The sequence below is a fragment of the Lygodium microphyllum genome, chromosome 17 (genome assembly GCF_053477565.2).
Source record: "Lygodium microphyllum isolate KBCC chromosome 17, Lygodium_microphyllum_v1.1.10, whole genome shotgun sequence".
NCBI lineage: Eukaryota > Viridiplantae > Streptophyta > Polypodiopsida > Schizaeales > Lygodiaceae > Lygodium > Lygodium microphyllum.
Genome location: NC_141151.1, coordinates 29,486,401 through 29,510,915, shown reverse-complemented (window position 1 = coordinate 29,510,915; position 24,515 = coordinate 29,486,401). Strand labels below are relative to the sequence as shown.

The following is a 24,515-nucleotide window of genomic DNA, read 5'->3' as shown; positions in this document are numbered from 1 at the left end:
AAATGCTCTCGTATACCTTAAGCATGGTGTGCATAGCTCATATGGTATTACCCTCTATATAATGCAACGTGTTCCAACATGGACACATGATAATCTATTTGATAAACCCATCTCTGCATCCATAAAATCTTTTTTTACGATGGACAAAAAAATGTATGTATGACTAGAGTAATAACTTATATCCCTAACATGCATACCTTTTGCTCTTATGCAAATAAATAGCCCACCCACCATGATGCTATATGGAGCATTGCGTGCAGCATACGTTAAATCATCCACCTTCAGGATGTATATCCTACTTGCATGTATTCTACAATTACCATAAGGGCGAACTATTTTCTTTCTTTCTTTATTAAACAAGCTATCTTATGATGGCCCTCTCCTCTCTTGGGTGGCCATTACCCTCTCTTTCGATGTAACTAAAATTACCATGATGTAAAGAAACTCTCATGAATTGTTGTATTTGGGCTCTATATAATGAGAACCTTTCTCTATTTTTCATCCTGTCCATTATCTCATACATGCAATCTAACCATTGTGGCTACCTACATGTATTGGAAGATCAACATGTCTTCTTCAGCTTCTACTCAGTTTTGAAACTAAGTTCTATGTGATGAGATGACAATTGGTGTTGAACTTTCGACACCTACATTCCATAATGATGTGTTTGTTCTCATTAACCCATTAAATGGATGGTTTTGTAGGTACTAAGTTCAACCCTTCATCAAAATAGGCTTTCTTTTACTTGTTCATGGAAGCTTTGAAATATTAATTATATGCTATAGAAATCTTTGTCTACATATATTGGTATTGTACCTCTTGATCCTAGTAGCATGGCAACATCGAATGAATGTTGTTTCATCCTCTTGGATACATTGTACTTTGATGTGTTGAAATCATATTTTGCATCATAGTTCCATATGTCATATGGGGGTTTTACCTCTTGTTTTGAGATGATATGTCCAATGGATAAGTTGTACTAGTCATGAAAGTAAAATGCCAAAAGTGGAGTTCAGATAACAATGCTCAAGGTCATGACAATGAAAGGTTAAGGATGATAATAAAAAGGTCACCATCACAATAAACATATCAAATTCAATTTCCATAAGTAAAAGCTTAGCAAATATGAAATCAAGTGCAATGGGTAGTCTTACTAGGCAAAAAGAGTCCTTGAATGTGTACCACAAAGGAGAGTTTGACATGTCCTCATTGCAAACCACCTTGTATATTACAAAGGCCTTGGGTTTGGTACCTTGCATCTCAATAGAACATGCCATGTTACTTAAATGCCCTTACTATAAGGTGCCCGCCCATCGACTGTCCAGGCACGATTTTTGCGGTCTATCAAGAAACAAATCTAAGCGTCGTTGCTCGGCATTCCCATGGAATGTTTCAAGTTTTGTTGCCTAGGGTTTCCCAAATCCGCCTCACAATGAAATGTTCGCGGTCGAACCCACTAGGATCGACATGAAATTTGGGGTCCTAGTGGCCAAGGTCTCCAAATAGCATTCTAGCATCGTATCCTAGACATCCTACTTTACGCAAAGATACCCAAGCCGAAGCAGACCCATGCCGCACTTGGTTCAAAGAGAATGGGAAGCGAGAGGGATGCACCGTTCAACCTCTCTGCCCGTAGGGCATAGTCCCATTTCGGTCCCCTAAAATGGCATGAATCGGGCTCTAACTTAACAATACCTAAAGGACGAACGATGGTAAAATCTTGTGAGAAGCCTCCCAGTTCTCTGGGACCACCCTGCCGTAAGACGAATCTGTTGGGGGTTCCACCCACCCACTTCCCTCAGTAGCTTTAGTTTTCTAATTAGGTCCTACCACATTTATGTGTGACACTTAAGTCAACTTCATTAATTAAGCCTTTTAGGGAATAGGGTTCGTTCACATAACTTAAAGCACAGACACAAAAACAGAGCAAAGTAATCTTTTGACAAACAAGTTCAAACAAGTTCCTTAACTTATCTTCAAGTTAATCTTTGTCTCCCGCCCATACAGGATAAATTATGTATCACTTCTGTCCAACAAAATTATCTCTTTTGCCCTGCAGAAGTAATTGGTCCAAATCACATGGCACCACAAATTCAATCCTTTATCTAGAATAGGATCTCCCAACATGCCCAGATGTTGGGGGCTACGGAGGTCTTTAACTCCATTCTAGACCTAGCAAGGGGTGTCTAGAGCTCCACCTAACCTGCAAGCTATCTAGGAGAGAAACATCATTCCCGTGGTTGGCCTTTTCACCACTTGACCTTTAGCCCATGAATCGAGCAGTGCCCTCTTTGGGTTAATCCAGCATCGCTCTTGGTTCACTACTCCTTCTTTTCTCTTCGAAGTGTTGTTTTTTGTCTGTAGACTGCGATCACGATGCACGCGATTTCGCAATTCCCTCTTTTTTTTTGTATTAAATCTCCAAACTAACTGAAACCTCACTTGTTTTTCTTTTACATGACATCCAGTTTTAGAAATTTCCATATCTCTTTAGGATATTTACAATAAGTAATATCTAAAATATACTAGTTTTGTCCAAAAATCTAATATTTTTAGACCATCCAAACTATACACATTAATACTTAATATAGCTCATAAGTCTCATTCACGTTGTAATTTACGTGAAGGGTGGCTACAGTCCTTGTCAATTCAAGAAAAATATCGGATTTACGACTCTCGATTTTTTAAATATATATTTTTAATTAAATAAAAATTCTTAATTATTAATGTTAGTTAGTTTTTTAAATAATTTAAAGTTAGTCTTTAGTTAGTAATCTTACTAACTTATTAATTGACTTTCAAACTAACCAACTAACTTTTATTGTGGGGAAATATTGCACTTACCCTATTGTGCATGTTGATGTTTACTATGAAACCACCGAAAATGCGTTTAGTCTACTATGCCTTTAAACAAACGTGCTTTCATCACATGAAACATTTTGACATCACGAGGATGCCGCCCACAAACTTTAGTGGTCAAATGAAAACACTCAACATGTTCAACTCCTTGTAGTGTCTCAAGTATAAATGATTATTCATTTCCATTTTGTGTAAGTCTAATGCTATGTAGTAGTGTCAACAATGTGAGATCTTGTGAAAATGGCACACGAGGATAGGAGGCGCCCATGTAATAGCGTCAACAATGTGAGATCTTGTAAAAATGGCACACGAGGATAGGAGGTGCCCATGTAATAGGGTCAACAACATGAGTTCTTGTAAGGAAGCCCCTCCATATCTAGCCTATTACAATGGGGGATGGAGATAATAGGGTGGGTTCATGGAGTAGTGTCAATGAACATCATGAGCTCTTGCAAGGGAGCCATTAACATATAATTTATTGAAGTGGGGATGGGACTATTGGTGCCCATGGAGTAGTGCCAACATCATGAGTTGGATTGCATGCCACTCAATGGACTTGTACAATGGGAGTAGTGCCAAACATCATGAGCTCTTGTGAGGGAGCCACGACATATCTAGTTGGGTGTAATGGGGGAAGGGAATGGATAGCATATGCTTATAGAGTGGTGTCTACATCAATTGAGCTTCTATAGGGGAGCAATTGTAAACCTAACACGTTGTAGTGCTTGCTTCATATGTTGTCTAGTAGCTCAATGCTCTAAGTGTTGTCCTTGATTGCAAGGAATTAGGTGTCTAGTATGTAATATATATAGTTATTATGTAGTGCATTCTTGTATGATTAAGAGACCTTGAGGTGCTTCATTCAGGTGAGCCAGCCTTGAGCTGCCCTTAAGGCTTGAACTTAGGACCTCATCAAACTTATGAAGGCAAGCTAGCCTTGAGCAGTATACTCCTAAGGCTATATACAAGACTTTGAACAGAGGACCTCGTCAAATTCACACACACTTTTTACCAACTAGCTTCCCTTGCTCGTATGTGTGTACTTAGTAGCATGGATGTTAGGCTAACATTCAAAGATTATATTACATAGAGGGGATTCGTACTGTTTCATACCCTTGGGAAACATGGTGACAAGACGGTTGTTGACCAGCTACTAGAGGAAATTTGCTGCAAGCAAGGGGACACAAGGAAGAAGGAGAGAGAGAGAGAGAGAGAGAGAGAGAGAGAGAGAACTGAGGGTTCGGCCAAGAGAATTGCTGCAAGTCTCATGAATACTCCAGACATTCTCTGAAGCTGAATGTGTGCTTCGCGGGAGCATCCCAGAAGAAGAAGAAGAAGAACAGGAAGAAGATGCTGCCCCTTCATGAGCACATCGTCGGGGAGCTCGTCCAGGAGGACTGCCTAGTGGTGATAGGGGCCGGCCTCGGCCTCCCTAAGGTCCTGGCCTCCCTCCTCCGCCTCCACTCCGCCTCCCATGGCGTTGTTTTCATCCTCTCTGCCTCTGACACGCAGTGCCAGGCCATCCGGGAGGAGCTCCTTGAGCAGGACCGCGCCTTCCCACTCCCCGCTGACATCAACAACGAATTCACCAGCGCCGATCGCCTCACCTTCTACTCCCAGGGTGGCTCCTTCTTCATCACCTCCCGTATCCTCATCGTGGACCTCCTCAACGAGCGAGTCCCCCTGCACAAGGTGGCTGGTCTTATCCTCCTGAATGCCCATCGGTTATCCGATACATGCACCGAGTCTTTTATCGCGAGGCTGTACCGAGCAGGTAACAGGAAGGGCTTCATCAGGGCTTTCTCCGACAGACCTCAAGCCATGATCAGTGGTTTCTCGAAGACAGAGAGGATCATGCGAAGCCTGTTTGTAAAGAGGCTCCATTTGTGGCCTCGTTTCCAGATGTCAATTACTACTGCATTGGAAGAAAACCCTCCCGAAGTTATTGATCTCCGAGTTCCCCTGACATCCTCCATGCAGGGGATTCATGCTGCTATCATTGAAGTCATGGATGCTTGCTTAAAGGAGCTCAGGAAGATGAACAAGGTGGACGTGGAGGACCTAACTGTTGAGAATGGGCTCTTCAAGTCATTTGATGAGATCATACGGCGCCAGCTTGATCCTATATGGCATACTTTGAGCTGGAAAATAAAGCAATTAGTGGCAGATTTAGCGACTCTGAGGAAGCTTGCTGACTACCTTATGTGCTATGATGCAGTCACATTTCTAAAGTATCTAGACACACTGCGTGCTTCTGAGGATGTCAGATCTCTCTGGATTTTTGCCAATCCAACGCACAAAATCTTTGAACTTGCCAAGAGGAGAGTTTTTCAGATTATCAAAATCGACACTGGCACTCCTATCTCCTTAGATAAAGGCTATTTAGAGATTAATAAGTCTGGCCGAGGTTGCACTAAACAGGGCAGAGGGCGAGGAAATGGAGCTAGAAGAGGCTTTTCGGAGGTAGGAAAGAAGCAGCCTGAGGGTTTTGATTCATTTGATAGAAATACAAAGCGTATGAAGTTGCAGGAGAGTGCAGATATGTTAGAGAAGTCAAATGAAGCTGATCTAATTGATGGTGGAAGGGATGCCAACGCATCAGAAGATGGGCAGGTTGGCACTGGTGCGTCAACAAGTGCAAGTGACGCAGCTGCCCAAGGTGTTGAAGTTGTGGTAATGGCAGAAGAGATGCCAAAATGGAAGGTTTTGCGTGTGAGTTGAGCTCTAGCCATATTATCTCTTGAGCCTGTCTTTGAAGGAACTGCAAATGAGTTTTCTGGAAATTGTATTTGAAGCTAGCTGCTAGTGATTTTTTTTTTTGGTCAACATTTGCAAGGTTCATCTTGTCTGTACGTAAGGCAAATTATAAGCAGAAGGAGCTTGATTGGATGCAGGAAGTTTTGGAAGAGATAGAAGCTGAGAAGCATAAGTTGAGTACAGATTCCTCTACTTTGGATACGTGGGATGATGGTGGAATTGTGCTAGTGGCATGCAAAGATGAGCGGACCTGCTTGCAGCTTCAAGATGTTATCAGTAAGGGTCCTCAAAAGGTGCAGTTGATCTTTGGGAGTAGTAATATTGGACCATTTCATGACAATTGTTTCATATGTTTATATAGTGGCTCTTTTTCTGCAGCTTATGAATGAAGAATGGGACAGATACTTGCTGGGTAAGGCAGAGCTGCGTGGGATGCGAAGTCGGAGAAAGAGGGACAAGCCAAGTAAAGGGTTTGGCATCCTGAGTGGACGGGCATCTGGAAAAATTTTCAAAGAGGATAATGCTAACATGTTAAGGCAGGAGGAGGATGCCCTTTTAGCAGCTGCTGCAGAAGTCTCAGCTCGGGAAGTTATTGAGTTGGGAGGTCGTGCAACTAGAGGAAGAGGTAGAGGACGAGGCAGGGGACGAGAAAGGAGGGCTACAGTTGAAAAAGGGAGGCAGATGAAATTAACAGACACTGTGAACAGCAACATTCCAGATATTGCTGTCTCAGATGCTGATTGTATTTCTAGGTTAGTAAAGGATCATTCCACAGATCAAAGTAGCCTTGCCCCTGAGGAGAACGGCTCGCACCCAGAAGAAAAGCTGACCGATAGTAAGAAATTGCCAGTTGATACAGAAACTGGAAGGCTGGATCTTCCTGTCCAATTCTATGCTTTAGAAAGTGAACAACGTATTCTTGATATACTGAAACCATCTTATGTTATTGTTTATGATCCGGACATGGCATTTGTTAGAGAAATGGAAGTTTACAAGGCAGAACATAGTTACAAGACGTTGAAAGTATACTTTTTGTTTTATGAAAATTCAACTGAAGTACAGAAGTTTGAGGCTAGCATACGCCGGGAAAATAGTGCATTTGAATCTCTTATTAGGCAGAAAGCCACAATGATGATTCCTGTTGATCAGGTATGTTATATAAGACAGGGAGTTAGTGATCTGTTGTGCGGCCTTTTTTCACGAGTAGCTGGAAATGTGATATCATGCTTCTACTTTTTTGATGCTTGTCAAATGTATACAGTTGCTTTAGTTGTCTATCTGTTCTGCAGTATTTTGTCATAGCAGTATTTTGTCATAGCTATTGCTGTAATGCAAGTTTTTTCCCCCCTAATGTGAACTTCTATTAATACACTTCACATCCTGTTCCTCTTGTCTTTCATTTGAATTAGTATCTCTTGCTTTAAGTATTGAACTCATGCTATTGGGCTTATTGACCATGTGTGCAATGGGTATTCTCTCTAAATCTTTCAATGGCTTTCCATGTTGTAATAGTGATGACAAGCTTAAAAGCCCTGACCATCTAACTTGCAGTGCAGTGATGAAAGCATGGTTTGTGCAGAAGCGTCTTTGGCACATTGTTTTAGATCCTGCCTTGCATCCCCGATGACTGTCTCCTCTTCCATCTGACTGGGATGAAGACAATTATGAATCCATACCCTACTTGATAGGAGTATGCTCTTGTAATGCTAGGTCCAATCATTGGCAGTTTTTGTATCGGGTCCAATCACATTGCTAGGGTGTTCACATGTGCAGGCTAATCATCGACATGGTCTTTGAAGTTCTATCCATCCCTTGCAAGAAGGTGTCAAAGTTATCCACCTTTCATTATCCAAAAGTAGAACATGAATGATGTTTCAAGGGGTAGGGCCATGAAGAGGCTGCCATGATCCATCTTAGAGCTAGAATCTTGATCTTGTTTGCTAGTTTTGGCCTCCCAAGCCTTTTGTTACCCAAAGTGAAACACCATAGCCACCTCCTGATTGGGGTGAGTTCATTTGCTACCATTGCAAATTGCCTTGGTCTTCAAACAAGTTTGATGTTTATGAGTTTAGGATGTGACATGCTTCATTTTCATATGGTGAGGCTGATGTAGGCTTCATTGTACCAAGTGATGTTGTTGCATGCTTTGCTTTTGATAGGGGAGGCTATTCAGCTGTAGTTGCAACCTTTCTAGGTTGATTATTTGTGGAAGATTGTGTGAAGAAACACCCTAATATAGAAACACAAATAACACTGTACGACAAAACATAGACTGATAGAAGAACATAGTTAGGGTTAGGGTAACACAGAGAATGAATGAAGTGATATGACTATTGAATATACAATGCTCATGCAACAAATACACTATGTAGTGAATGAATATTGTACCTCGAATTCTTGTATCTCAAGGGATTAGGGCAGGGGTAATGAGTTAGAGAGTGTGTCGTACTCCGAACGAATCCTGAATCGCAGCAAGGCAGCCTTCGGATGTCGAACATTAGCAAACATAGCCAAGGAAGGCTGAATCTGATACAGACGACAATGCAGGAGAGAGAAAGACTAAAAACGCAGGAAAAAATCAGCAGCAGCAGTCAGCATGTTGAAATTAGCTTTGAACAATGTGTGGTAGGCTAGAGACATGCATTAGATTGTTGTAGATAGCAATAGCCAGCTAGGATCGCAATGTCCTCCACGTTCGGGTTGTGGGTAACAAGCTGAAATACTGAAAATCTGCTAAAACGAGATTAGGGTTGAATGGAGGGCAGCATACCTATTTATAGAAAGTTAGGGCCCTCCCAAGTGGGTTTGCGCTTATGGGATATAAACACTCTTTAGGAACACATTTTTTTTAAATAAACAAGGTTTTTTCTTTAATTAAACATGTTTTGGTGCTGTTTAAGTGAAGTTAATGCATTTTTAGCTCAGCACCTCCTCTCAGGCCCAACAATGGTGCCACGTGAAGTAGACTAGCCAAGTTTTTTTTTTGGTCTTTATCTTTTACCCCAAGGTGTTCCATCCCAAAGCAGCCAGAGCATCGCACAAAGGATGCGCATCAGTTGCCAGTGGCCTATTGAGACTATAGAGGCAATGATTATCTTACTAAGGGAGCCGAAGTGATCACCCTAGAGAGGCTAGGGCATCAGACAAAGGGTGCATGTTGGCTACCCAGTGGCCTACCAAGTCTTGGAAAGGCGGATGGAATCAACGATAGACTTTTTTTTTTGGATGGCTTTGTAGTTTTGATAGATTTAACATTAAGTAAGGGTTTCAAATCAGTTTTCGTCTTATTGAGTATCCGTGCCCCAAACAAGAGAGTGACAAGGGATGGTTAGACCCAAGACCTTTACAAAACAAGCAGACCATCCCTACCATTACTAAATATCAGTGTAAAAGGAAAATGACTAAGGTGTGGGTGACACAAACATAGCAAAGATGTGAAGCAAGCAAGACAAGCAAAGCAAGCAAGCAAGCTAGGAATAACTGCCTTGGAAATTGCCATGTACAATGCCACGAATATGGTGGATCTAGAGTCGACCACTCCAAAAGATCGAAAAGGGATAAATGCGCACAGATGTATGTTTATATGAACATAATACCAATGCATAGGGTAATGCAAGATGCCATGCTCATGCAAAATGCAATGCAACCGTGCCGCTTGGACAGTGCCCTTGAGAAGAATTATTCACTTGCCCAAGTGCCCTTTTACAATGATGTCATCTTGAGAGTGTGGATGAAGTTTCAAATGTCCATAAGTACAATACAAAAGAATTAATGAATGTCTAAAAACTGTAAGCAACATCGCTGTCACTATCAAGAGAGGGTGTCATGAGGACATGTATTTTTGAAACCTCACTTAACATGTGGATTAATTTTTAATCACATGGTTAAGTAAATGTTGCACATGTGAGGTGTAACTGGGGTTAGAGTAAATTTACGAGCCCGGGATCCAAGGAAATCACGAGATGTCAAAGACAAAAGTTGCTATAAGTTATGCCGCACAGGTAATTGGTGGTATCTGGTGCCAGCTGTTGGCCTAGGATATTCATTTGGCCATAAGTGTGAGTTGGTAACACTGGAGAAGTGGCGTTTAATGGTACCTAACGCCAATCTGATGGTCAAAGATGGCATAGAGACACTCGAGAATGGAAGTTGTCTAGCCAATTTAATTATTGGCCAATCACATTATTTTTCAAGGCACCAAAATAATTATTAGATTAATTTTAAGTATTAAAAGATTGAAATTTAATATTTAATTATGGATAATGTTGAAAAAACCATTTGGAAAGGTTGCCACTTGTCAAAAATGCCCATGCAAGAGATTGGAGAGAGGCATTTTAGTGTATTTAGTCTGCAAGAGAGAGGGAGGAGATGCTATTGGTCTGATTTGTAGCCATTGGAGGACCTTTTGAGGCAGCCAAGGACAGGAGAAGACCAATCAATAGCTGGTGACAACATCTACAGGCTGTTGAGACAGGGCAGCAGCTGTAAATGACTGATTTTCTTTAGTTCTTTGCATTTACAAGCTGGAGACAGGGCAAGATCAGCAAATGATAGATTTTCTTCAGTTCTTCGCGAAGAAATTCTGAATTTTCTCTCTCCTCAGCATTCTCTCTAATCTCCCAGCCTTTCTACAGCCTTGTTCCAAAGATTGCAACATTAAGATCACGAGAGGTTGAGAAATTTTAGATTTCTTTGATGTAAGTCCTAATCTGGGAGAAATTAGGGTTTAGGAGCAACCTCGGGAAGTGTGCCAGAAATGGGAAGCTCTAAGACTTGGATTCAACAGGGCTAAAGCTGTTTTTAGCCTATTCAAGTGGAGGGACCGGTAAATCATTGAATTTGGGACATTTTCCATCTCCATCAAAGCAGGTGAAGGCCGATTGATTGCACGAATCAAGGGGAAAATCAGATTAAAGACTTGCTGGTCATTTTGAACAGCAAGGGGAGTTGGAATATTGAAATGGATTGGGAGAATCCCATTGTACATCAACTTCTTCTTCAATTGAGTTAAATAAATACCGAAAGGGTCGCCAGTTTTGGGGCCAACAAGGTGTCCAATGTCCAAGATTATATGGTAAAGTGTACTTTTCAGTTTTGTGAATTTGTTAATTGTTGTACATAGTGCTTAATCATGTTATTTACCACTCTATCCGAGGAGGAAGGCTGGTTATACAGGGTGTTTCCCTCTTGCTTTCCCTTCCAGTTAGACCTAGAATCTTGATCTCGTTTTCTAGTTTTGGCCTCCTAAGCCTTTTGTTACCCAAAGTGAAGCACCCTAGCCACCTCCTGATTGGGGTGAGTTTGTTTGCTACCATTGCAAATTGCCTCGGTCTTCAAACAAGTTTTATGTTCATGAGTTCAAGATGTGACATGTCACATGCTTCATTTTCATATGGCGAGTCTAATCTAGGCTTGATTGTACCAAGTGACTGTTGGATGCTTTGCTTTTGACAGGGGGAGGCTATTTAGCTGTAGTTGTAGCCCTTCTAGGTTGTTTATTTGTGGTAGATTGTATCTAGGGCTTGTCTAGAGATTGATTTTTGCATCCTCAGCTATCTAAGGTTATATTTTGATGTGCATTTTAAAGGCCATGGATTTGTGAGAGATAGCTGACTAAAAAACGATTTAGAGACTTGTTTACATTGTTGAGCATTTTGGGCAGAGTTGCTAACATCTTAACTGATAGACCCTAGAGGAGACAACTGCCTCTTTCTAGTGAGGGGAATGGGCCCTTCCAACCTTATTGCCTTGGTCATGTGCTTATGCTTTCTAGATCTTTCCCTTCACAATTGTGTGTGTTAATGCTTAAGAGTATTTTAGTAATTGAACCCCTAGTAGGTTACAAGGAGTATTGATTTATTTGTAACATCACTTTTGCCAAGTAAATCATTGCTGTGCACTTGATCGTGGTTGTGAGTTGAGGAGTGAATAGGGTTGTGCTAGTGCTATAAAAGTGAGGTTGCTATAGTGCTCCATAAATGTGCAGGAGGCATCAAGGATGAATACTAACCTCAACTATCATGGCATGCTTTGGTAGCCAAGGGAGGAGGAAGCACACTACTACTCATAGTTGCCCAAGACGTGCTGACTGGGCTTGGCCCAATTCCTATTGGTCCAAGTGCACAAGTATTAACTTATTCAGCGCAAATAAGGGGTTGATTGTCAGGAAAGCTAGATGCACAAGTTATTAGCAAGGCTATCTCAAGATGTGGGCCAAGGTTGAAGGGTCGTTGTGCAGGGTTTACCTTGATATGGTATGCTAGAGTGCCATGATTTGGCTGTGGCATGGTGGTAAGCTATTTGAAACTCGAGTACGAAAGGCAGATCAAGACAAGGGTGTTGCTATACATTCACCTTTTCAAGCACACATTTAAGCTTGAGATTGCACTTAGCTATACCAAGTCAAGGGTGTTGCTATACATTCACCTTTTCAGGCACACATTTAAGCTTGAGATTGCACTTTTCAGGCACACATTTAAGCTTGAGATTGGAAAAACTACACCATGGCATTCTATTGGGATGTGTATTTTTAATGCTTAGCTTTGGCGTTATCAAGTTGTGCACATGTGACCTGCAAGTTAATGTTTGGCATGGTGGTAGGTCTAATACCTAAGTTATACTGGATAGGTACTCGTGGGTGTGTTGTGTTAGTTTTGGCTTAGAGCATTAAATGGGCCCTAGAAATGACTCTTGTCATTTGGGCTAGATGAAAATTAAACATTTAATACTAGACTAAGGCCAAATGAAAGTTAACAACTTTCAAGTTGGAAGGGCATGGCACATGAAATGTGGATAGGCAGAGGCTAATTACTGGGCAGGGACAAGAGAATTTTAATTTTTAGCCATTTAACAATTGCTGGAAATTAAGTCTAGAGGCTGAGTTTCACTTTAGAAACCATGCCACTTGGTAGTTAGGGAAGAAACTTGCCCATGCAAGCTGAGAGCAGAGGGATCATTCTGCTGCAGGCGACTGTTGTAGTTGGAGATTCTGACCAATGGGAGGCTGATCCACAGTAGATGACAGCACTAGGAAGAGCCCAGATGGCAGATGATCACATCAATAGTGTCCTAGGTAGTAGATGACCTGATCTGTGGCTGTAAATCAATAGGGCAAATGCTGGACATGGCTAGACAGCAGGCGGCAGCAGATCTGGACACTTTCTGGCAAGAGAACAGTTAATTTTCTCTCTCCTCAGCCAACTCTAATCTTCTTAGACAATCCCTCAGCCATTCTGAGCAGTTGAAGGTGGGCAGTAGTGCAAATTGCTGCCAAAACCCTAATTTACAGCAGAAATTAGGTTTTCTCAAACACCTTTGAGTCCGTCGTGATTAATGGAAAACTCGGTGATGAGAGTAGCAGCTCTAATAGAAGGATTTGCAGCTGGTCTGAAGGGGAATGCTCATCTACATTTAAATTGACCTGCATGCAAGTTTTCTTGGATTAATTTGTGCCTGAATTGTAACCAAATCAGGGGGCGAATCAATTCTTGATGTTGCTGATCACTTGTGACAGCCTGATCTATTGAAGTTTATGGAGAGATCAATGAAGTTTGTAGAGAGATCAGCCCTTATCTCAGTATACTACAAATAGCAGCAATACAAGTTAAAGAAATACCAGAAGGGGCACTGGTTGTTGTGGCCAATTGGGTGTTGGCTGTTCAAGAATTAAGTGGTTAAATGTTTATTTTAGATTTGTCAATTTTATGCTTGTTGTAATTTGAGTTAAATCAGGTCATCTACCACCCTGTCCTAGGAGGGCTAGTTTCACTATGCCACCATGACTCTTGTAGAATGGAGTATCGATCCGTATACTGTTTATTGGTCGTGGCATTTGCAATCGTTTCTTATTTGACAACATTATCCTCCTCCTTCTCAAAGAGTCTGAAATAAACCCTTCCTCAAGAGTGTGTTACCCTGGAGGAGGGAACTGCTGAAAGAAAATGGATTCTGGTATGGCCTCATGAATGGGGTTCATCAAAATTCACTTAAATTTCTGAGTGCCTGGAAATTTGATTTGCTTACTATCTAAAATACTGAATTTCAACCCACAAGACATGTACTACATAACCTTGAGATCACAGAAGGTGCAATCTTTTTGGCCTGCAAGGTATGTGAGATTTAATACACTCTGTTTCATTGTCCTATAATCTGTTCTTGAGTTGGAGTATTCTGATGGCCACCTTAGCTAATGCCTTGTGACAGCTAACTGAACAGGGTGAATTTATTTATGGATATTTAATGCAAATTGTTTTATTGGGCCAAAAGCCTTACATTGGAGACAAATTATAATGTCACCATAAACAAGTCCAACTAGTGCTGAAAAAGAGCCCTTGTCTTCAGAAATAGCATTGCAAGTAGGAGGGGGGTCGGGAGAGAGTAAAGTCATTAGAATCAGTGTTAGTCCCCTATATAAAATGAAAAATTAAGGTTCAAAGTTCTTGACTAACATATTCAGGATTTTCAGGATGGCCGTTTATTGGATAAGGCAGCAAATACTCAGTCTCCAACATCTTACAACTTGAATTCTGTGACCAGAAAAGCCGGTGGTAGGAAGGGGCCAGAGAAGCAAATGCAGGTACAGAAAACAATTTTAGCTTCTATCTTCTCCATCTGGATGTCTGCTGATGTGCTTTGCTTGCAGGTAGTAGTGGACATGAGGGAATTCGGAAGCAGCCTGCCATGTGTCCTTCATCAACAGGGTATGAAGATATTGCCTGTAACATTGGAGGTTGGTGATTATATCCTTTCACCCGATATCTGTGTGGAAAGGAAAAGTGTAACAGATCTGTTTCAAAGCTTTGCTTCGGGTCGCCTTTACCACCAAGCTGAAACAATGATTCGCTATTATCGTATTCCAGTGCTGCTGATTGAGTTCTCTCAAGACAAGAGCTTCTCTTTCCAGGTACAACTTATTGTTTTCCTTTCTTTGGGACCAAATCTGTGCACTCTACTGTGTGTGAGAAATGTTCTTCGATAGTTGCATGCGCACATTATTTCTTTTATGATGTGGGTTCTGGCTCTTTCTACAATCAGTTCATGAAAGAATTTTCTGGCGTCTCGATGAAATTGATGCTTCCCATTGCTGCATTATGAGATTAGAGAGTTTGTTGGCCATTGGAGAGCAAAGTTTCATTGTAGCAGTGTAATTTTGTGCTCTTCTGCATACAACAATTTGTGCATAAGCATAGCAATGCCAGCTTGCATCAGATTTTTAGATTCTTATTGGTTTCTAATCCTAACCTTGTACGAATTTTGTTCACCATCTCAACAAATTTCTACCAGAATATGTGCTGTATAGATATTATTGCCATTGTTTAGACTGGTGCTAAAAGATGCAAAAAATACCATGGTAGAATCTTGCAAAGCAAAAAAAACTAACAATGATAAATTCTTGAAAATAATTTTGGTCTTGTTGGTAGTGGGCACATGATCCTTCATTCATGTGATTTTCACTCAAAAGTGGACAGGATTATATTAGTGATAAATGTTTTTAAATATGGAAGTGGGAGCTTCAAGGTACAAAATGTTACTACAGCAGTCTGATTAATCTTGTAGTTAAAGATTTCAGAGTTATTTGATGCACAGTTTTTCATTTCTTTAATAAACAAATGAATTTTCTTGCTTACTGTGAGAAACCATCACGATTCACGATCACCATTATTTGTCACACCTGCCCAATCACCCACAACAATATGTCACACCCCTCTGTTTCCCCCATGATGTCTCTCTTACCCACCATTTCTCCCTGCCAACCCATGATGTGACACATCATATACCACCGATGCAGCATGGTGGATTGCCCTTTTCAATGGCCCATCATAATATGTCATAGCCTTCCCTTCCCCCAAATGATGTGCCTTTTACCAAACACCCCTTCCTTTGAACCCATGATGTGAGACAACATTTACTACTGCATTCACCAACCAGCATGTCACCATTCTCTCTCTCTTCCCTGTTGCCACTATGATGCATCACCTATACCTTGCCATAACATACCACATAACAATGGTGCCCCCAGCAAACCATGGTGGGATGTGTCACATACCGCCACAGTTATCAGTCATGATGTGACACATTACTCCATCACATTCATAAAAAATCCTCCCAAATTAATCAAAGTAATCTCAAGTGTCCGTCCATGTGATGGAGTTTTTGACAATCAATATAGAGCGATATTCATAAATAATGCTACTGTGGAAGATTATAGTGTTGCTTGTGATCACTTTATAGTTTTCCAAAACAAGATGCATCATAGTATATTGCACAAAGTCAAACATGGAAGCACATGGGCTCAATATGAGGCTACAAAGCAAAAAGTGCCTACGGCACATATATACAAGCCTCAAGGCCCTTCATAGGTGGAATGAGGGAGAGAAGCCAAGGCGGGTGGGTATAACTCCACCGAGGGTTATCATTTTGTAAGGTGAATAACATGAAACATCTAGCAAAGCTTGATGGTGCTCAGAATCTTCTCCTTAGAGCTGCTCCTATCATCCACAGAATGGGTGAATAGTTGAACATAGGCTAGCAAGAATGGTGTGCTCAAAGGGCACTTGTTGAGCCACTAAAGTTAGGGTTTGCTCTAACCCTAAAGTATTGTGCAATAATTCTTATCTCATTCTCTTTACAGCAGCCTGAAAAAGCAATTGATGCTGATTGCCAAAACTAAATAGCTTCATTTTTGAATATGCAAGTGAGGGAACGGCTATATGAGGCTGTTGGAGCCTCATTCTAGCATGTGGAGATTGGGAGAGGAAGAGAGAGCTACTGCTGCAATTTTCTAGCCATTAGTCATCAGCCTAGCCATTGCAGATTGTCAAAGGGCTACCCCCAAACTGGTCAAGAGGCCATTGGAGGCAGGTGACAGCCCCCATAGGCTGTCTACAGGCAAATGATAGCAATTTTGGGGTCTACAAGGGCAGGCAACTGCATGTGGGGCTCCTATTGATGATGGGTTGCAATAAATCAGCCATTCATAGTAGGGTAGCATAAAACTGCAGCCAATTTTGGTGATGAAACTATGAAGTTTGTCTCTCTCTAGCTTTTTCTCCACTCTTTCAGTCAATTCGGTGTTCACACCTTCTCTCAAGAGATCTTAGCCAAACTTAGTCCCAAGCAGGTGTAATTGAAAAATTTATGTTGCAAAATCCTAATTTGCAGTAGAAATTAGGGTTTATCAGCCACCTTGGGAAGAGCCCTTAGAAATGGGAGACCTACTACTTGAAATTCAGCAATTAAAATATGGGGATTTCAGAGATTTCAAGAGGCTAGCCAGCCAACATTAAGTTTGGGGCAGAATATGTCATCCAAGGAGTAGATTGAAGGCCAATCCCTAAGCAAACCGAGGGGCAAATTGTATCCTTGGAACCTTTAGCAACACAAGTTAAAGAAATACTGCAAGGGACACTAGTTTTGGGGCCAAGTGGGTGTCCGTTGTCCAAGATTGCATTTTCAATTTATGTGAGTTTTATGCTTGCTGTAATTGTGCTAAATTAGGCCATTAGCACTCTTCCAATGAAGGAAGGCTGGTTTTCATGGTTGCATCGTCGGGATACCATTAATTCCCTTGACTTGTTGGGCTTGAGGCACTTTATTGAAGGTTAGAAGCTTTGCTCTAGTGCTAAAATTGTGTTTAGTTGAGTAGTACAAGAAACAAGAATGTTTCTAGATAGTGAGATGGGATCAAGTAGGGATGATGTCTCTCAGTGTTGGGAGAAATGCAATGCTTGATCTTGGACAAGGCACATAACATAGGCAATGAGCTGATAATGTTGTTTTAAACCAAGGTGGGTCCTTCTAGGCCTTTAGAAGCCAATGATCTGTAAGAGGGAGAAGATTTTAATGACCAATTTAAAGATCAGTTGAGGATAGCAGCTGAAATGTTTGTGCAATTGGCAAAAGATCCTTAGTTTGTGCACTTTTTTGAACCCCTTAAAAGAGGGTAGCAAAGGCAAGAAGAGGATATCATCGTCAAGAGCTTTGGGATACCAGATGCATTGAAGGAAGAGCCAATGCAATAGCATGATGTTTCAAATGTGGGTAGTGAGCATAAGCCAATGATGATAGTGGGGCAATTGATGCATATGCAAGGCCAACTTGAAAGTGCGAATCCAATGCTTTTTGGATAGCAAAGGCGTGCTAATGTGGGTCACTTGGCGTACTTTGGTGGTGGTTTGCTTTTCCAAGCAATGGTTGGTAATGTTTCAGCCATGGGGATGCAAGGACCAAATGTATTTGGTATACAACCACCTATACATGGTATGCAAGGCCCAATGTATCCAAATATGGTAAGTGGAATGCAAAACTCTATGTATACTATTATTGGCATGATGCTAGGGCAGAATGGCAAGTTTGGCAATGCATATATGCAACCCATTGTGTTTGGGACTCAGGGTATTAATGTTGGTCATGAATATGCTCCATATAGTCCTGGACATAGGAAAAAATGTAGTTAGTAATGTTTGCATGAGGGATGGCAAGACCTTCCCATGCAAGTGAGAGAAAGGCTATATGAGGTTGTTGGAACCTCATTCTAGCATTGTGGAGATTGGGAGAGGAAGAGAGAGAGCTGCTGCTGCAAATTTTCAGCCATTGGTGATCAGCCCAGTCATTGCAAATTGTCAAAGAGCTGCCTCAAGCTGGTTAGAAGGCCATTGGAGGTAGGTGACAATCCCTATAGGCTGTCTTCAGGCAAGTGACAACACTTTCAGGGTCCACAAGGGCAGGAAATTGCATGTGGGGCTCTTATTGATGGTGGCTGCAATAAATCCTTCATTCACAGTAGGGTAGTATCGAATTTCAGCCAATTTTGGTGATGAAACTTTGAAATTTGTCTCTCTTCCTCTCTCAGCCAATTCACAGCTTCCCTCCAGATCTTAGCCAAATTCAATCTCAAGAGGTTGCAATTGAAGAATTTCTGCTTCTAAACCCTAATTTACAGCAGAAATTAGGGTTTGCCAGCCACCCGAGGAAGAGTGCTCAGAAATGGGAATCTACCACTTGAAATTCAGCCGTTGAAATATGGGGATTTCAGAAAATTTCAAGAGGCTAGCCAGCCAACATTAAGTTTGGGGCATAATTTGTAATCCAAGAAGCAGATTAAAGGCCAATCCCCAAGCAAACCAAGGGGCAAATTGGTTTGAAGGCTTGCTGGTTGCTATGGACAGCAAGAGATATTGAAGATTGAAGGATCTCAAGCTAGATCTCAATGTGCTTCAACCTTGAGCAATACAAGTTAAAGAAGTACCGCAAGGGGCACCGGTTTTGGGGCCAACCAGGCATCTAGTGTCAAGATTAAGTGGTAACATTTGCATTTTGAATTTATGTGAATTTTATGCTTGCTGTAATTAGTGTTAAATCAGGTCATTACTACCCTTTCGAAGAAGGAAGAGTTGAGGTAGCAGGAGTCTACAAATCTTGGTTGCAGCAAATTAAATAAGTAGAAGGACAGCAATTAGATGGGCACATTGCAATGTCCAATTCACAAACATTTTATCTAGATGTGAAATAGAACTTAGCTTGTGCAAGGATTGCACTGCCAGTAGAACCTCAAGCTCCATTGAGCTTTTTGAACAGTAATTTGCTGACAGTACAGTATGGAGAAGGGTTGTAAGAAAAATCAGAGCTATTTATCAAAGAGGAAGGGAGAATGATGAGAAACTGAAACACACATACACATGCTTACAAGAGTTGCACTTTGGGGTACATTAAATTTTCCCATTTTAACTGAGAATCTGATTATAGTTGCAAGCATCCATGATTCCACATTTCAAACAGATGTGTGGTTGACCCATGGACTTGCAATGTACATATATACGAACCTCTCAAGTCTTCTGGTGCAAATGCATCAAGGGTTTTCTGAGTGTGAACACCTGCTATTTACTGTTGGAATAGGTGTTTACATCCAAGGATTCAGGGTCATTTTTGTAATTTTAAGCTCTGCATTGAAGTTTTCTGCTGCATGTCATCTCTAGAAAGTTATGCCCTTGATGCAAATTTTGCTGCATCAAGTTTTCATCTCACAAGCAACCCATGCCAGTATCTTCCTAAATTCATTACAGTCTCATTAAGATCTTAAAGATACAAAGAATTCCCATATAATTTGAACAGTTCCTCAACTTTTACAAAGGTCACTGAAGTGTTAATCGTCTATTCCTAGTTTTGAGCAATTTGCCAGATTGGCCATAGATAAACATTCTACTGAGCATGCTGCAGCTTGAGCATGACATAATGGATGCGGTGAACTGGTATCAAAGATATCTGTTGTGGATGTACTTTAGTTTTAGTGCTACTTAAACCTTGTATGGTTAGCGTGCATGTTGACAGACTGGTATTTAAATGTTTGATATTAATGACCTTGTAGTCGGCAAACGAAGTGGCAGAGGACATTGTACCAACAAACATTGTGTCGAAGCTCTCGTTACTGGTGCTTCATTTTCCACGGCTGCGCCTCGTATGGTCTCGAAGTCTTCATGCAACGGCTGAGATATTCACGACTCTCAAGTCAAATCAAGATGAGCCAGACATAGAAAAGGCTATGCGTGTAGGAGTGCCTACAGAGGATGGTTTGATTGAAGGCGATCTCAGGTGAAAGGGTGGACATAAACTTTTTGTGCTGATAAAAGTGTTGTCCTTCAAGTTGTTTATAAGTAAGCTTGTTTGTTTGTTTTTTTAATCTTCACTTTTCCTTTTTCGGGGGGGTGGGAGGGGAACTGCAGGGCTGAGAACTATAACAGCACAGCTGTTGAATTACTGCAAAGGCTTCCTGGTGTTACCAATGCCAATTACCGGTCCTTGATGGATGGATGCAATAGCCTAGCAGAGTTAGCTTGTCTACCATTGGAAAAGCTTGCAGAGCTTATGGGTGGCTATCGTCCTGCTCGAATGCTGCGAGACTTTCTTGATGCAAAATGTCCAAACTTGGTTTGATTCATGCAATTCCTTTGCAAGGGAGTGCCTTCAGGCTTCAACTAACCTGTTTGAGAGATTGTAATTATTTTCAGGGTAGTCTGGCCTTGACCTGCTGATCAAGTCAATAGTTGATCGGATAAATTACCAAGTTGACAATTAATTGCGCGGTCTCCACCCATGTGCAGGGGTTTATACTGGATAGTGATGCATCCTGTTACTTCTCTTTCTTTTTGGAGGTTCTTACACCAGTTGCTGGTGGGATGAGAATGCAAGTGGGAGGTGACAGCATAGAAGCAGCTTGTAGTGTTCTAACCTCCTACATTACCAGCATACATCCTGTTACTTAGTGGGACCAGAATGTAAGTTGTAGGTTGGTTAACTCGTCTAAGAAGCAGCTTATGTTTTGACATTCTACATCATTTGCGTGCTTCTTATTACAGAAGACATATCGTTCATGCAGATTGAGGGTAGATTTGCATTGTTGGGACACATAGTTCCATTCTGCTACTCAATTTAATCAAAGTTGCACACCCCTTATATGCAGACTTGTAAAAAGGTCATTAGATTTTCTTGTAAAGGCATTAGGGGAGTTCAGATTACTTTATTGTAACCATTGAGATTTTTTGTGAATACATGTGTGTTGTAAGACTCTTGTTTTTCTTCAGCAACCTGTACTGCCATAAGTATCCACAAAGTGTGGAGGATCGAGTTATGTTCCAGCAGTTTGGTTTTGATTTAGCGGCCATTCTGCTGGCTGCTTTTGGTGGGTATTTTACAGTTTTGATTGTAGACTGAATCATTTGTGTAACAGAGGTCCTGCACGCTGGTAAAACTTCTTTTGGCAGTTCATTCTCAGAAGAACTTCAAAGCAAAATCTCAGAGCATTGGCAGTGGTTTCAAGTAGTAAGAGCGAATCATCTGAGAAGGTAATGACTCCAGGTAGCCATGGATTGCATTGACAGTGGCTTGAAGTAGTTAAGAATTAAAATGTTTTTCATTTGAAAAGGTACTAACTCTTGCAGTAGCCATCGAGATGACGTAAAAAAGAGTAAAGTATATCTTGAAGGATTTAGAGCTACTTTGAGCTCCTGGGTTTGAACATGACCTAAACATAAGGGCTTCACCGAGTTGCCTTTAATTATCAAGTGATTGTGCTTGAAGCAATGCACTGTTGAAATTTCCCACTGCTAAGCGTTCAGGCAGCTGTCTATAGTTAATAAATACATTAGAGGAAAGAGAGGGCATTAGTTAAGAACATTACTAGCTGCACTACTGGTTGCCCATTTGACAATAAGCCACTTATTTATAACATTCTATTAAAAATTCAGTTAAAATGGTATTAGGTAACATTCAGTTTTAGGCGTCTGCTTTTGTCAAGTAAAATAAGCATAGTTTAGATTTTGGTGAGCAGTTTTGAAGTTTTTGTTGATGTCCTGATTGTCATGCCAAGCTGCTTATTACTAATTTGTACTATTATTTATGACAATTCCGCCATTCAAGCCCAGTGTTTCCAACCATGGCTTCACTAAAAACTAGACCTTCTAGCAGCACCTGTGAGGTCTTTCCAATTTGTATCAATGACCGTTTTGCAAATCTTCAATTGGATTATCAAAAATCGAATGTTTAGTGCAAGAAATTTGTGCATTGTAATGCTGCTGTTACAAGCATGATTTGAGTAAGGTGATGCGGAATCTAAGCCACTCTCTTCAACATGCCATTACAGGCTAAAATATTGGGAGGCAGGCATGTAGGGACTGCTTATGGAAATGTTACAAAGAGATTGGAACGTACTACCCTTCACATACTAAAATATTGGGAGGCAGGCATGTAGGGACTGCTTACAGAAATGTTACAAAGAGATTGGAATGCACTACCTTTTGCATAACATTGGCTTGCCTGGTCCTGTAGGCATATATGATAAGGCCTTCTCACATGACCCCAGTTTACAGTTTACTGTATTTGCAGAAAGAGAGTTTCATGTGAAACTGTGCCTGTTTTGGAAAAAGATTAATTAACTGTATGCTTTTAGCTTGTAGAATGGAGGAAATGGCGGACAGCTCCCCAGGCACAGTTATGTGGGAGGGGCCTCTCAGTTTTCTGGATGAGAACAGTCGACAAATTGGAACAGAAGGTGATGCTAGAATCACAGGGGACAAACAAAGTAGATTAGTTCGTTAACTATCAATGACTGCTGAGAAAGTAATCTTGAAAGGGATGCTGTTTCTACACAGGGCTGGCCTAAGTTAATGAATCAAAGAAGTGTAACATGAGCTTGTGGGTTGGGACCAAGGTAGCTTGATGTTGTATAGAAGATGAGTCATTTTATCATCCACAGTGAGCATGGATTCTGTTACAAATGTAGGTAGAGGACTCAGGTTGGGGTGTTCTTCCTTTCAAAAATATACGTATAAATAGGAAACAATTCTTTACAAACTTGCAAATGTGTAATGTGTAATGTTTAATACCATCAACTTTGCATCAGGACGGAAACAAGTGTAATGAGGATGGGCTGCATTGGAGACGTTAAGGCTCCCACCTCAACATCTTTTTGGTGCGGGTAGGTAAAACCATGTTGCGAAAAGAATGCAACAAAACAAGTGAGAATTCTCATTGGCCCACATCTTCATCAACCATAAATTGAGCAACATAAACATTGTCTCGTTTAGGTAGCATAGCATTTAGTCAAGTTAAGCAGGACTTTAGTCTCTCTCTTTGGGGTTTTGTTTCATTGTGTGTTTTCAGTGTTGGAATATTTGTCCATGTGCGACGCATTGTTTGATGTATAGATATGCTATGATTTGATTATTTGGTTTTTTGAATGTTTTAGTTCGTTTTATCCTTGTGATATTGGAATCATTGTTGATGATAAATTGTGGTATTTTTGAAAGGATTTTCTTCTAGTATTCTTATCACCAGTTATTAATGTTTTGGTGGTTTGACTTTAGATATTTGATGCTTAATTGGTTATGTTTCTTTGGAAAGTTATACCATCCATTTTTGTGTTTTTACTTTGCTAAATGTATCTCATATTAGTGTTTGGTTTGTTTTACTTTGAAGTGATACCTCAAGTCCTTTTTGAAACAATTGCTAGTAAACGTTGGTATATATTTTTTGCAAATAGAATGCCATTATAGAAGGAGAATTATTTGATTTTTTGGCATGACGCTGTTGATATTGTGCTTTCCTTTTCTTTAGTAATTTAGGTGAGGGTCTAGTGCTCATTTTGTATCTATTTCATTTATAGTTGTTGTATCAACATGTATTTATTCTTGTGCAGGTTTTAAGTATATATTCTTGAGTTGTGCACTTGCACACACATTTGTGGAGTTTGTCATTCTTGATATTGGTATGGATATGTGTTTTGATATTTGTTGGGATGAATGCCATAATTGATAATGTTGATCCTCATGCCATTATTTGCAACTACTAAGATTATTATTGTTCTTTACCACATTAAGTTATTTTATTATTTACTCAACTGGTAATCATTTGTTTTTTGTTTGAATAGAAAGTGGTGTTTTTAAAAAAAAATGTGAGCGGTTTTTGGTTTGTTGAATTATATATTAAGAACATGTTGGATTGTATTACACATTTAACATTACTAGCATTTCAATATCTGTAGTACAACTTAAAATTAGAATCTTGTATGTAGTACAATGCCTCCTATAATGAATGGTGCTTGTATATGTTGTTAGCAATGCAATTGGTAATACTTTTTAAAGCATGTAAGCACCAAAGTATAGCCTTTGTACAAGTATCAAAACCTTGAGAATACATCTAAAACCCCACAATTCATATTAGAAAATTAAAAGCACTACCATAGAAAACAATTGATATGTTTTGCTCCTAAAGTTTGACTAAATTGCTTTGCCAAAATTAAAAAACTAGTCCTTTTCTCATCCTTCTAACTTTGCGCTAATGTCATTCCATTGTTGTTAGCTCAGTTTTGGTCATGCCTTAGAGCTAGCCATCGCCCAACCCAATAGAGG

The 24,515-nt window shown here is 40.5% G+C and overlaps 1 protein-coding gene across 16 annotated transcripts; it reads left to right on the top strand.

Moving 5' to 3' along the window:
- The first annotated feature begins 3,987 nt into the window (after window positions 1–3,987).
- Window positions 3,988–23,288, top strand: UVH1 (Restriction endonuclease, type II-like superfamily protein). Of its 16 annotated transcripts, none has more exons than XR_015694403.1 (11): window positions 3,990–5,571; window positions 5,754–5,909; window positions 5,995–6,765; window positions 14,081–14,191; window positions 14,258–14,518; window positions 19,979–20,202; window positions 20,334–20,619; window positions 20,712–21,082; window positions 21,192–21,289; window positions 21,372–21,452; window positions 22,250–23,288. XR_015694403.1 is itself a non-coding variant. In XM_087697257.1 (7 exons), exons 1-6 carry the CDS (start codon window positions 4,210–4,212, stop codon window positions 14,481–14,483), a joined length of 2,496 nt encoding a protein of 831 aa, XP_087553383.1. In that variant the 5' UTR covers window positions 3,988–4,209; the 3' UTR covers window positions 14,484–14,518; window positions 19,979–20,070. The 16 variants fall into 16 exon arrangements, 2 of the variants coding, with proteins under 2 accessions (XP_087553383.1, XP_087553381.1); XR_015694399.1 differs by having other exon boundaries at window positions 20,334–20,885; window positions 20,987–21,082; window positions 22,250–23,287; XR_015694395.1 differs by having other exon boundaries at window positions 20,334–21,082; window positions 22,250–22,657; window positions 22,758–23,286.
- The last annotated feature ends 1,227 nt before the right edge of the window (window positions 23,289–24,515 follow it).

Bases quoted from the DNA above. Each gene is read 5' to 3' on its own strand.
- UVH1 (XM_087697255.1), top strand. From the start codon at position 4,210: ATGCTGCCCCTTCATGAGCACATCGTCGGGGAGCTCGTCCAGGAGGAC. The intron at 5,572-5,753 runs GTGAGTTGAGCT...GATTGGATGCAG, and splicing joins CAAAATGGAAGGTTTTGCGT to GAAGTTTTGGAAGAGATAGA. The intron at 5,910-5,994 runs GTGCAGTTGATC...CTTTTTCTGCAG, and splicing joins TCAGTAAGGGTCCTCAAAAG to CTTATGAATGAAGAATGGGA.